The sequence below is a fragment of the Portunus trituberculatus genome, chromosome 15, assembly GCF_017591435.1.
Source record: "Portunus trituberculatus isolate SZX2019 chromosome 15, ASM1759143v1, whole genome shotgun sequence".
In the NCBI taxonomy this organism is placed as follows: domain Eukaryota; kingdom Metazoa; phylum Arthropoda; class Malacostraca; order Decapoda; family Portunidae; genus Portunus; species Portunus trituberculatus.
The window spans coordinates 2,752,450-2,764,658 of NC_059269.1; the positions used below are offsets into that span (position 1 = coordinate 2,752,450).

Consider the following 12,209-nt stretch of genomic DNA (forward strand, 5'->3'; position numbering starts at 1 on the left):
TATTATTATATTATTCATTTTATTTATATTTGTATAATATACAACACAAAACACTACACATTCACACACATTCACTCATTCATACATACATTCATACATACACAATCGCATACAAACTTATTAAAATTATTATTGTAAATATTATTTATATGTGTACCCAAATATTTTTGTAATAAAAGTAACCCTCCACTGAATGCTTTTAATTCAGTTTCCTCAATTAGCCTTAGCTCCAATAGTTGGTACTCTTTCCATACCAACAAATGGTGACCCCATGAGCTAGCTAAGAGGAAGGAACCGTGGCTGTATAAGAGCCACTGTCTCCTAGCCCAAAGACCTGCGCCAGCTCCGCCTGGGGTATCCGTTGGAGGGCTCCTACCCGAAAAAGCTCCACCTCCATATGTGGTGTTCGTGGAGTTGACGGTTAGGCCGGGAGAAATATTATGCCTTAGGCATAGTAAGGGTTAACTATACCCCCCCTCCTAGCACCTTTGTGCTCCTTCCCCTTCCTGCTGCGCCTTCTGCGCCCACCTTCAGCGCCTTCTGCGCCCACCCTTCTGCGCCTCCTACAGCACCTTCTGTGCCTCCTACAGCACCTTTTGTGCCTCCTACAGCACCTTCTGTGCCACAGCGACACCTTCTGCGTCCCTCTGTCCCGCCCAGCTTCCAATTTTCACCTTTGCACCCGCCACCTGGATTACGGCGTGATATTGTGCTTACCCGCCACCTGGATTACGGCGTGATATTGTGCTTACCCGCCACCTGGATTACGGCGTGTTACTGTGCTTACCCGCCACCTGGATTACGTGCTTGACCCGCCACCTGGATTACGGCTTGAGTGTTTCTCGACCCGCCACATGGATACGGCGTGAATCCCCATCCCCCTGTGCAGACACACGCCAGTGACACACACTAGTGACACACTCCAGTGACACACGCCAGTGACAGTGACACTATTGTGTACAACAGCAGCTCCCTAGACCTGCTGTGACCCATAGGATCTTCACGCCAGAGCCTAGTGCCCATCACCACCACCAGCCATGTCTCAGGAAGACCTTGCTGCGACGGCGGTGTCTTTTAAGGCACCTCCCTTCTACTCGCAGGACCCATCCTTGTGGTTCTGTCTCTTGGAGTGCAGCTTCAAGGCATCCAAGATCACTAACAGCCTCACCAAATTCAACCATGCTGTTAGCTTCTTGCCATCCGACGTGCTTACACTTATCTCTGTCGTCATCTCCACTGCTGCCTCCTCTGACACTCCCTATGAAGATTTGAAGACTGCCCTACTAACGAGTCTACAATCTTCCGTCGCCACCGTCTCCGTGAGCTCCTCTCTAGTGAGGAATTAGGTGATGAGAAGCCGTCACAGTTGCTGAGTCGCATGAAGCAACTGCTTGGTGACAAGTACCAAGCCTTCGACGCTGATCTCTTCAAGCAACTGTTCTACCAGCGCCTTCCTCCTGCCATCCAGCGTAGCCTCTTCAGCGTCAAGGACACTTTGAAACCTGACGCCATCGCTAAGTTGGCAGACGACTTCCAGGCGATTCTTCCTGCAACACCTGCTTCTCCTGTGTCTTCTGTCACTACCACACAGAATGACACCCAGTTGTCTCACCTTACCAAGCTCATCTCTCAGCTTACCACCGAGGTTAACTACTTGAAGAAGCAACTGCATGATGGCCGTCGCTCACGTTCCTCCACTCCTCGCCGCCTCCAGCGCCGCTACCGTTCTAGGAGCCCAGGTATGTGTTGGTACCACAACAAGTTTGGTGCCAAGGCCAACAAGTGCGTTTCCCCATGCACCTACAACACGTCAAACACCAACGGCGAGCAGTGATGCAGCCAATTGCCCGCCAGTGTTTCTCAGCGCTGCTCCACCTACGAGACTGCCGCTCCAACACAAGGTTTCTCATAGACACCGGCGCCGATGTCAGTATTATCCCCGCGCCCGCCAGTCTACGCACCTTGCCGCCTCTCTTGCATCTCTACGCCGCCAATGGGACCAAGATTCCCGTCTACTCACGGCGCACCATGCAAGTGAATCTCTACCTCCGACGTCGCTTCGAATGGACCTTCTACGTCGGGGATGTCAGCCAGGCAATTCTCGGAGCAGACTTCCTCAAGCACTTCAACCTGCTGGTCGACGTTAAAGGCCGCAGGTTAGTCGACCCTCTGACCTCTGTCTCCTCCTTTGCTCGACCAGCACCAGGAGACAGCACTCTCCTCTCTGTCATCAAAGGGGACCACCAGTTCGCTGTTTTACTCAAGTCCTTCCCCACGCTGACTCAACCCTACTCAGCCAGCGTGCCCGCTAAACACCATGTGCAGCATCACATAGAGACTTCAGGACCGCCTGTACACGCCAAGGCCCGCCGTCTTGCTCCCGAACGCTACCGCCAGGCCAAGGCCGAGTTCGAGTCTCTGATGCGGCAAGGTATTGTGCGGCCCAGCAGCAGCAACTGGTCATCAGCTCTTCACGTCGTCCCGAAGAAAAACGGCGACATCCGACCCTGCGGAGACTACAGAGCTCTCAACTCTTGCACCAAGGAAGACCGTTATCCTGTGCCTAACTTGCAGGAGTTCTCGTCGCAACTCTCTGGTTCCACCATCTTCTCCCGCATCGACCTCATCAAGGCCTTCCACCAGATTCCTGTTCATCCTGACGACATACCGAAGACTGCCATCATCACTCCCTTCGGTCTGTTCGAATACGTTAGGATGCCCTTTGGCCTCAGGAATGCGGCACAGACGTTCCAGAGGTTCATCGACGAGGTCCTCCGCGGTCTTCCCTTCTGTTTCGCCTACATCGACGATCTTCTCATCGCGAGCCCCGACGAAGCCTCGCACAGACAGCACCTCGAACAAGTCTTCCGCCGCCTCCAGGACTACGGTGTCCAGATCAACGCCGACAAGTCAGAGTTCGGCGTGGCCTCGCTCACCTTCCTTGGTCATACCGTCACTCCAGCAGGCATCACTCCACTTGCCACTAAATGTGAAGCCATCCAGCAGTTCCCGAAGCCATCTACCCAGCGCCAGCTCAAAGAGTTCTTGGGCATGGTGAACTACTACAACCGCTTCATTCCACACTGCTCTCTCCTGCTGCAGCCTCTACACGCCATGATCAAGCCGTGCAAGCGTGGTCAGTCGGTCACGCTCACCTGGACACCGGACACTGACGCTGCCTTCCTCGCTGCCAAGAAGGCCCTCAGCGACGCAACTTTGCTGTCCTTCCCTGTCCCCGACGCAGAGGTGAGCATCGCAACTGACGCCTCTGGCAATGGGACTGGTGCTGTCCTCCAGCAGCTCGTGGACAGTGCCTGGAAGCCGCTCGCCTTCTTTTCCCAGAAGCTCAACACTGCCGAAGCCAACTACAGTGCCTACGACCGTGAGCTCCTCGCAATCTACAAGGCCGTCAAGCGCTTCCGGTACTACATAGAAGGCCGCCGCTTCCACATCTACACCGACCACAAGCCACTCACCACCATTTTCCTGAGAAACAAGGCAACCTACTCTCCTCGGCAACTTCGCCATATGGACTTCGTTTCTCAGTTCACCACCGACATCCGGTACATCAAAGGTGTCGACAACGCCCCAGCTGACGCTCTCTCCCGTGGTATCTCTGCTGTGTCCTCCATCGACTACACTGCCATAGCTGCCGACCAGTCCGGCGACCCAGAGCTGGAAAACCTCCTGCAGAACTCGGCGCTCCAGATGAAGAAAGTCACACTCCCAGGTACCAAGGTCTCTCTGTATGCTGACGTCTCCACAGAGGCCGTCCGCCCTTACTTGCCTCAGCAGCATCGCGTCAAGGCCTTCCGTCAGCTACATGACCTCTCTCACCCTGGTATCCGTGCCTCCCAGCGCCTGCTGACTTCTCGCTTCATCTGGGAGGGCATCAACAGAGATGTCAGACTGTGGACCCGCACCTGTACCGCCTGCCAAGCCTCCAAGGTGACTCGTCACACACACTCTCCGCCTGGCACCTTTCCTCCAGTCTCCAGACGGTTCGACCATATCCACATTGACTTGGTCGGGCCGCTGCCGCCTCTGCCGGCCACCGCTACATCCTTACGTGCGTGGACCGGTTTACACGCTGGCCTGAGGCTACACCTATTCCAGACATCACCACCGACACCGTCGCCAATGCCTTCATCGCCACTTGGGTCTCAAGGTTCGGTGTTCCTCTGAGCCTCACCTCAGACCGTGGTGGCCAGTTCGAGGCTAATGTCTGGAATAGGATCATGGTATTTCTCGGCATACGGCGCTACAGGACTTCGAGCTACCATCCCCAGTCAAATGGGATGGTTGAGAGATTCCATCGCCAGCTCAAGTCCTCCCTGATGGCCGCCTCACAGCGCGAACACTGGTCCCTGGCTCTTCCTCTTGTCCTCCTCGGCATCAGGTCCTCTCTCAAGGAAGACCTCCAGCATTCCTCGTCCGAGTTGGTGTATGGCGCCAACCTCAGGCTTCCCGGCGAGATGCTGGTGCCCTCACAAGAGCCAGACCTGTGCAGTGCCCGAGATTTCGCCACCCGCCTCCACAGTGCCATGCGCAACCTACAGCCAGTCCAGCCTCGCTCCTCTCCTAAGAAGATTTTTGTGAGCCAGGACCTGGACACCTGTACACACGTCTTCGTCCGCGTCGATGCTGTTCAGCGCCCCCTCTCACAACCATACCAAGGGCCCTATCGTGTCTTGCGGCGGACACGCAAGACTGTGACCATCGACCGGAACGGCACTCAGGACGCTGTGTCCATGGACCGGGTCAAACCGGCCTACCTGCTTGACCCTGCTCAACCTCAGGTGGTCGCCACAACGTCCCTGGACGGTCCTGACTCATCCAGCCGCACCAGGAAAATCTCGTTTCTCCTCCCTCGAAACTAGGGGGGGAGTATTGTAGCGGCCGTTTACTTAAGTCTGCCCTACAATCATTGCATTTTCTGTTATCACCATACATTTCCTGTCTCACATTTCATGGCATACTAATTTATTATTTACTTTTTTTTTTTATAATATATTTGTCTTACTCTCTTATTATTGTATTATTCATTTTATTTATATTTGTATAATATACAACACAAAACACTACACATTCACACACATTCACTCATTCATACATACATTCATACATACACAATCGCATACAAACTTATTAAAATTATTATTGTAAATATTATTTATATGTGTACCCAAATATTTTTGTAATAAAAGTAACCCTCCACTGAATGCTTTTAATTCAGTTTCCTCAAATAGCTCACACTTCAACATTTGTTCCTCCTCCTCCTCCTCCTCCTCCTCCTCCTCCTCCTCCTCCTCCTCCTCCTCCCTCGGCACCTCGAAAATGGGAGATATCACCACTTCTGCTCTCCATCACTGGACATACACCCATATCCGCGACCGCCGTACACAGATATTATTAACTCGACTGCGAATAGGTCACACGTACCTTACACAAAGATACCTGTTGACCATGGACCCTCAACCCTACTGTGATGACTGCCTGGTGCCACTTACGGTGCGGCACCTGCTGGTAGAGTGCCCTAGTTTGATGGACTCACGACACCGCTACCTCTACCGGTGTTGCGGTAGAGATAGCGGTGTCTATTATCTCTCTAAGTTCCTCGGACCAGCGTGTCTGGCCCCTGGCCATGATGATTTTAGGTTCTTGGGAGAAACTGGCCTCCTCCCCAATCTGTGGATTTTATTTCATTATATGTATTTTTATGTTTTATTTCGTTTTATTGTATTTTTAGTATTTTTAGTTACTTTTAATTTCATTGTTTTTAATTGCTTTTAGTTAGTATTTTTTTATAAACGATATGCTTTTTTTTAACATATTGTAGCGGCGCCAGATGACCCTTGCTGTTGCGGCGCCTAAGTTAAAATCCAATCCAGTCCAATCCTCCTCCTCCTCCTCCTCCTCCTCCTCCTCCTCCTCCTCCTCCTCCTCCTCTACTTTTGCTATTGGTAGGTTTGCCACAGCCCACTATCGGATGAGCACTTCCTTTTCACCACCACCCTATTTTTGCCTTGTCCATGGTTATGGGCGTCACTCATCAGATCGTTGCCGACAGATTGCACATATGCGGGCGGAAACAGATGGACGACGTGTTGGTGCCCCTTAGCCGGCGGGGTGGAAACCGCATGCCTTGCAACAAAAAAATCCACATGATTAATCTGTGTTCACAGGCACGAAGAACTTAGCCATTTACGACAGTATTGTCGCTGCCTGTGATCAGTCCACTATCTTGGCTCTACCTACAAAGATAGGGTCGTGCGGACTCTCCTTGGCCATGGACACTAGTGCCACTGTGAATGTCCTCTCGGAGGACTCATTTAGAGCTATCAAATTAATCTTTCGCGGTGGGTGGTGGCCGTTACGCCAGAGTGATTTACACCTGCGTGGAGTGACTGGCTCAGCTTTGAGTATTTCAGGAATGGTTAATTTACCCATACGCATAAAAAGAGGACTACCCATTCACTACTTGAAATTCTGTCACCTCTAACTTCCATCTTCCAGCTGACGGACTTCTGGGGTTGTCAGATATGAAGCTCCTTGACATGCAAGTCCTTCCAAACCATAATTCAGTCACAATTCAGGGAAAGACACTTCAGGCAATGCAGGAACCTATGCCATTATCTCTTCGCCATGAACACAATGCGTAGCGGCGGGGACAAACGTGGCCGGAGTCCCTCAAGTATACTTCCGTCTGTTCATGCGTCTCTTTCCACTTTCACGTCACCTCTCAGTTGGAGATGCGTTAAAGCCACTGTGCTGGGTAACCATGAGATTCCGGATCGCGTAGCAATGCGTATCCCCATCACAGTGCCTGATGCACCAGTTAACAGTGACATATGTTTCACTGGTCCTTGTAAACTTCAGAGCCTTGCAGTAGAGTCCACGCTTTCTGCAGTTCAGGAAGGTAATGTTACTTCTGCGTTAGTAGTGAATGTTACAGGAGAACCAGTACGTGTGAAACATGGTCTCTACCACTTATTCCTACAGTTTGTGTCGCAACGGTATCATCCACCTCTGACAACGAGCTGGGATCAGGCCCACCTCTAAATTTATTTGTCAATGTTGTGGATTATCCAGAGTTGAAGCATTCGCTACTGGATATTTTTCAGGAACATCGTGCCTGGCGAGCCCCTTGGTAGTATGGAGCTTCCAAACACCGTATTCCAGTCAGAGGGAAATAGTGGATGAGTAAGTCAAAGAGATGTTTCATCAGGGAATGATCGAACACTCACATTCCCTCTGGAACAGTCCCCTCTTCCTCACTCCTAAAAAAGGATGGTAGTTTTCGCCCAGTCATTAATTTTAGGAAAATAAATGAGGTCACAGAAGATGATCGTTACCCTCTACTGGTCCTGAGGGACTTGTTTATGTCCTTAGGTGGTGGTAACACCATTTTCAGCAGTCTGGACTTTCTGTCGGGTTACTGGCAGGTACCTATGGCGAAGGAGTCCCGAGAAATCACTGCGTTTAGCACGCCATCAGGGCACTATCAGTGGTTGCGCATGCCGTTTGGCCTAAAGTCTGCGCCACTTACATTCCAGCGGATGATCAATACATTGTTTGCAGACATGTTAGGTAATTCTGTATATGCCTATTTGGATGACATCATCATCGCCAGTAAATCTGTTGAATCTCATCTTCAGACTTTGCGTTCAGTTTTACAGCGACTGCATGAAGCCGGCCTTCGAGTAAAACTGTCAAAATGCGAGTTTTTGAAGTCCAAAATCACCTTTTTAGGGCACGTTGTCGATAGTGAGGGAATCCACACAATGGACGATAAAGTGTCCGCAGTCAAAAAATTTCCACAACCAAGAACCATCGAGAATGTGAGATCATTCTTAGGTTTAGCAGGTTACTACAGACCTTTTATTAAGGATTTTGCTAAACTTGCATCACCACTCAACCAGTTACTCAAGAAGGACGTTTCATTTCATTGGAGTGCTGCACAGGAGCGTAGTTTCCAGGATTTAAAAACAGCTCTCACACAGGCTCCCGTTCTAGCATTCCCTGACTTCTTAACCTTTTGAACTCTACACGGTTTCAACCTCTTTAGAGTTCGGCACAATGCTGACTCAAAAGACACATAGGAGTAAAAATCATGTGATTGCCTATGCTAATAGGCAATTAACTCCGTGGAAGCGAACTACTTAGTCACGCATCAGGAAGCTTTAGCTGTCTTACTCATTTTCGAGATCTAATACTCGGGTACTCAATCACAGTCTTCACACATTACGTCGCCATCACAAATCTTTTCAAGGGACGCAATCTCAGTGGCAGGTTTTCATGCTGGTATCTTACATTGCAGGATTACTCTCCTCAGTTCAAGTACCTTCCAGGTCGTGCGAATGTCATAGCCGAAGCTTTATCATGAAATGTTCCAGTGAGTGCAGTCTCAAGAAACCCCAGTACATAATTTTTGTCTCCAGGAACTTGGAGCGGAACAGCGTAAGCATGAGACATGGGAGAAAGTAATTTTTGCTCTGGAATCTGGTGATCTTTCCACCTTGCCCTCATTACATGTACTTTTCTCACTATCCATTTTATCACCATCTAATGTCTTATGCAGAGGTAAAGATCTTTTGGTTATTCCAGAAGTTTTCTATCCAGTCATTAAACAACTTACGCACGATCACCTTAAAGCTGGACATCCAGGTGGCGACATAACCCTAGCTACCGTCTGTCATGCATATTATTGTACAATAGACGTCGAGTATGTTTCGTGTTGCGTTAGCTGCGCTAAGCATAAGGGCGTTACGTCTGGTCCTGCACCTATAATAGGATACCCACCACACGCACAACCATGGGATGTAGTCGCAATGGACCTTCTGCAGCTTCCTAAGAGTCGCCAAGGCTCCCAGTATCTCTTGCTTTGCATAGATCTCGTTTTGTAGTTTTGTCCCCAGTAAAAGCTAAGACAGCACCTGCGATTGCACATGCGCTAGTTATGCATGTGTTCTCCTCAGCGATAATGGCATGGAGTTCAGAAATGCCTTGCTAACCAAGGTCTGCGCTAAATATAACATCAAACAGACGTTTACCGTAGCTTACCATCCAAGTTCAAATGGCCTGATAGAGAGGGCAAATCGTAAGATCCTTGAAGCTCTCCGACATGTTGTCACTAGCTTACACGACAACCCTCAGGTTGCAGCTTGCATAAATGGTTCGGTATGTGAATCTGCGAAAATCCCGCACTATATTCTCTATGGAGTAGATAAGAGGTTGTCATACGACTTGTTGGTGGGTCCCTCTATGCCTGTCTATAACATAGATACTACTCCTCCCAGCATCTGCGAGTTTTCATCGATATACATAAAAAAGTTAGGGAGAAACTGCTAGCTTCCAGAAATGAGATGATGCAGCAGCAGCACAAGCGTGCAGCTCCTATCACCTTTAAAGGAGATACGATGATGCTTCAAATGCCCCTGAGGGAATCCAAATAGTCCCCTAAGTTCATGGGTTCGAGCTTAATTGTCAGCGAGAGTATTGGTAACAAGTTTGCAGCTTTTGACCCAGCTCTCAATACTGTAGAAATGGTTCATAGTGACAGGCTCAAGAAAACTAAGGCTTCTGATCCAGCTTTGGATAGTCACACTTGCTTACCAGGTAATCCTCCTCCGACCCCTGCCATCCCGCCTTCTAGTCATACTACTCACTCTTACAATCTCGGATTGCATTCCTAACCACATGCACTGCAATATTCAATTTACTCCATCCATACACCTTACACTAGCTGTATTGGTTACCTCATTTTCTTTTCACGTCCACAACACTCCGGCTTCCAAAGCCTACGTTAACTTACCTCTGCCACATCGCTACCACTATAAGTGACTTTAATGGACACCTTGCACATGCTTCTACAGGCGTGTGTTATTAATATTTTTTTAAGTATTTCTCAGATTAGTTTAGTTTTGGATGAGAACGTATAGTCATATTATCACTAAGGATTGTTCACATCCTCATTCAAAACCTCATTAATGCCAACGAGAGCATCGTAACTGCTTCGCTTCTCTTTTTCTTGTCATAGATTTACTCACATTGCTTTACGGTATTTTTTTTACTGAGCACGTCATGCCCTTTTTATTTTCTGTTAACACAAGACATTTCCATGAATACCACTATCTCAAGGGACTCCAAGTAGCTGTGTGGCGCCTTCTTTACACCAGTATCACTGCGACGTTACTCTTTCTTTTTCGTCCCTTTGGGGAGAATGTGTACAAGATCATTGTTGTTCGAGCTAACACATAGAATTGCTCTCTTCCCTTGTTCTTCCAAGTACATATTTCAGCAATATCCGTATCCATACTCGGCTTCCGTTCCATCACTACCATTGTTTTCTTTTCCCAAATCTTTTCCTCTCACAATTGTTAAACCGATTGGCACAACGAAGATTCTTAGTCATTAGACAGCTAACATTTTTGCCACGTTACGACTACTATCATTTCAGCTATGCCAAATGTCATTTTCTGCCATCTTCTCTTCTCATCTTTTTTTTTTTTTTCCATATCTATTGTACAAATTTTTCTTTCTCTCCTTACTCTGAAGTTGCTCAGGTCTTGGAGGAATCTCTTCCTGACTACCATCTTCCTATTGTTAGTATTTATTTATTTATTAATTTATTTACTTTGTTCTCATCTTAACCTTACTGCCACGATGTTTGTTTCGCGGCGATTTCGTTTTCGACTATTAACTTCCTGTAGTACACTTTAATATGGTTAGGTACACGATTAATATATTTCTATGTATGCTTTCTTTTTATGCCGTGAGGACGGAGCAGGTATGTGACCGAGAGGTGTTAGGGTATGAATTGTATATAGTTATTTTTCCCTTGTTTCTACACATAGCTGTGTCCTGTCCATCTTTGTCAGCAAAAACTCACTGGCACCGGTGACCGACTATTACATTTAAGAATAGTTACAAATGCATTGGTTACAATGTTAATTATAAGTGAAAGAAAGAAAATATATGTTAGTACTCAAGGTATGTATAATCTGTTATAAGTAGCTACATATATATAATCCAGCAACCAGAGATTCCCACACTGAACCAGTGGGAACAGACACTGACTTCAGCATGATCTCCTTGGAATTGTATGCAGGAAAAAAAAAAAAAAGGAATGTGCACTTATAGGAGCTTTTCGCTAAGATCAACCCAGCTTCTCACAGCTGCGAGTAGAAACAAAGGAAAAATAATTATATACAATTCATACCCTAACACCTCTCGGTAATATACCTGTCGCATCCTTGTGGCACACAAAGAAAGCATACATAGAAATATAACGACCCGACGACTGTACAAGGATACAGGGGACATCCGTGGATGATAACTTGACGTTGAATAGAGGTCTGCACCATGTCCATATACGTTCACTGCCGGTAACGGAAAATACAGATGGTGTGAGGATGATGAAAGAACAAGCTTCCAACGCGTTAAATATGTTCAGACATCTCAGTTTTCTCTAAGACCATTTTCATGATTAAAATCATCTATAGTTTGCTGTACAGTTACTATTTTAATGCTATGATTCCATATTTCAATATCAACCGCTACGGACGACCAGAGGACTGTAGACGGATACGGAGGACAATTGTGGACGATAAATGAACGTTAAATAGACATAGGCCTTAAGTCTACGGAAGTCCTTTGACGGCAAGGACTACTTTTTTTTTTTTATATATGTTATGGCCTACAGCACCTATAGATCTACTTGAAGATTATGAGAAGCACTGTCCAGCTTCCACCCATTAGCACAGCAGGCAATTTTATTTATAGAGATACCAATATCACCACCCAAGTGCATCTTTGGTGTAAGGCAATTACACCTCCATCTACAACCTAGGTATGATGGTGACATATAGGTAACTTTAAACCACTCGACAAATGACAAATTTCCAAAATGACTCCTGGCGGGATTCCAACCTACACATGGATATCAGCCCGATCTCACGCTCACCACCTAATTCACTACACCACCGCCTCCCTACTACTATTACTGCTGTTTCTACTACTACTACTACTACTACTACTAGTACTACTACTACTACTACTACTACTACTACTACTACTACTACTACTACTACTACTACTACTACTACTACTACTACCACCACCACCACTACTACTGCAACTACTACTACTACTACTACTACTATTATGACTAAAATGACTACTGCTACTACCACTATCCCCACTAATCT

The 12,209-nt window shown here is 47.5% G+C and overlaps 1 protein-coding gene across 1 annotated transcript; it reads left to right on the forward strand.

Annotated features, from left to right (window-relative positions):
* Window positions 1-1,378: 1,378 nt before the first annotated feature.
* On the forward strand, window positions 1,379-1,834 carry LOC123503947. The gene has a single exon (XM_045254073.1). It carries the CDS (start codon window positions 1,379-1,381, stop codon window positions 1,832-1,834), a length of 456 nt encoding a protein of 151 aa, XP_045110008.1.
* Window positions 1,835-12,209: the final 10,375 nt, after the last annotated feature.

Coding starts and splice junctions, on each gene's coding strand:
- LOC123503947 (XM_045254073.1), top strand. CDS start 1,379: ATGAAGCAACTGCTTGGTGACAAGTACCAAGCCTTCGACGCTGATCTC.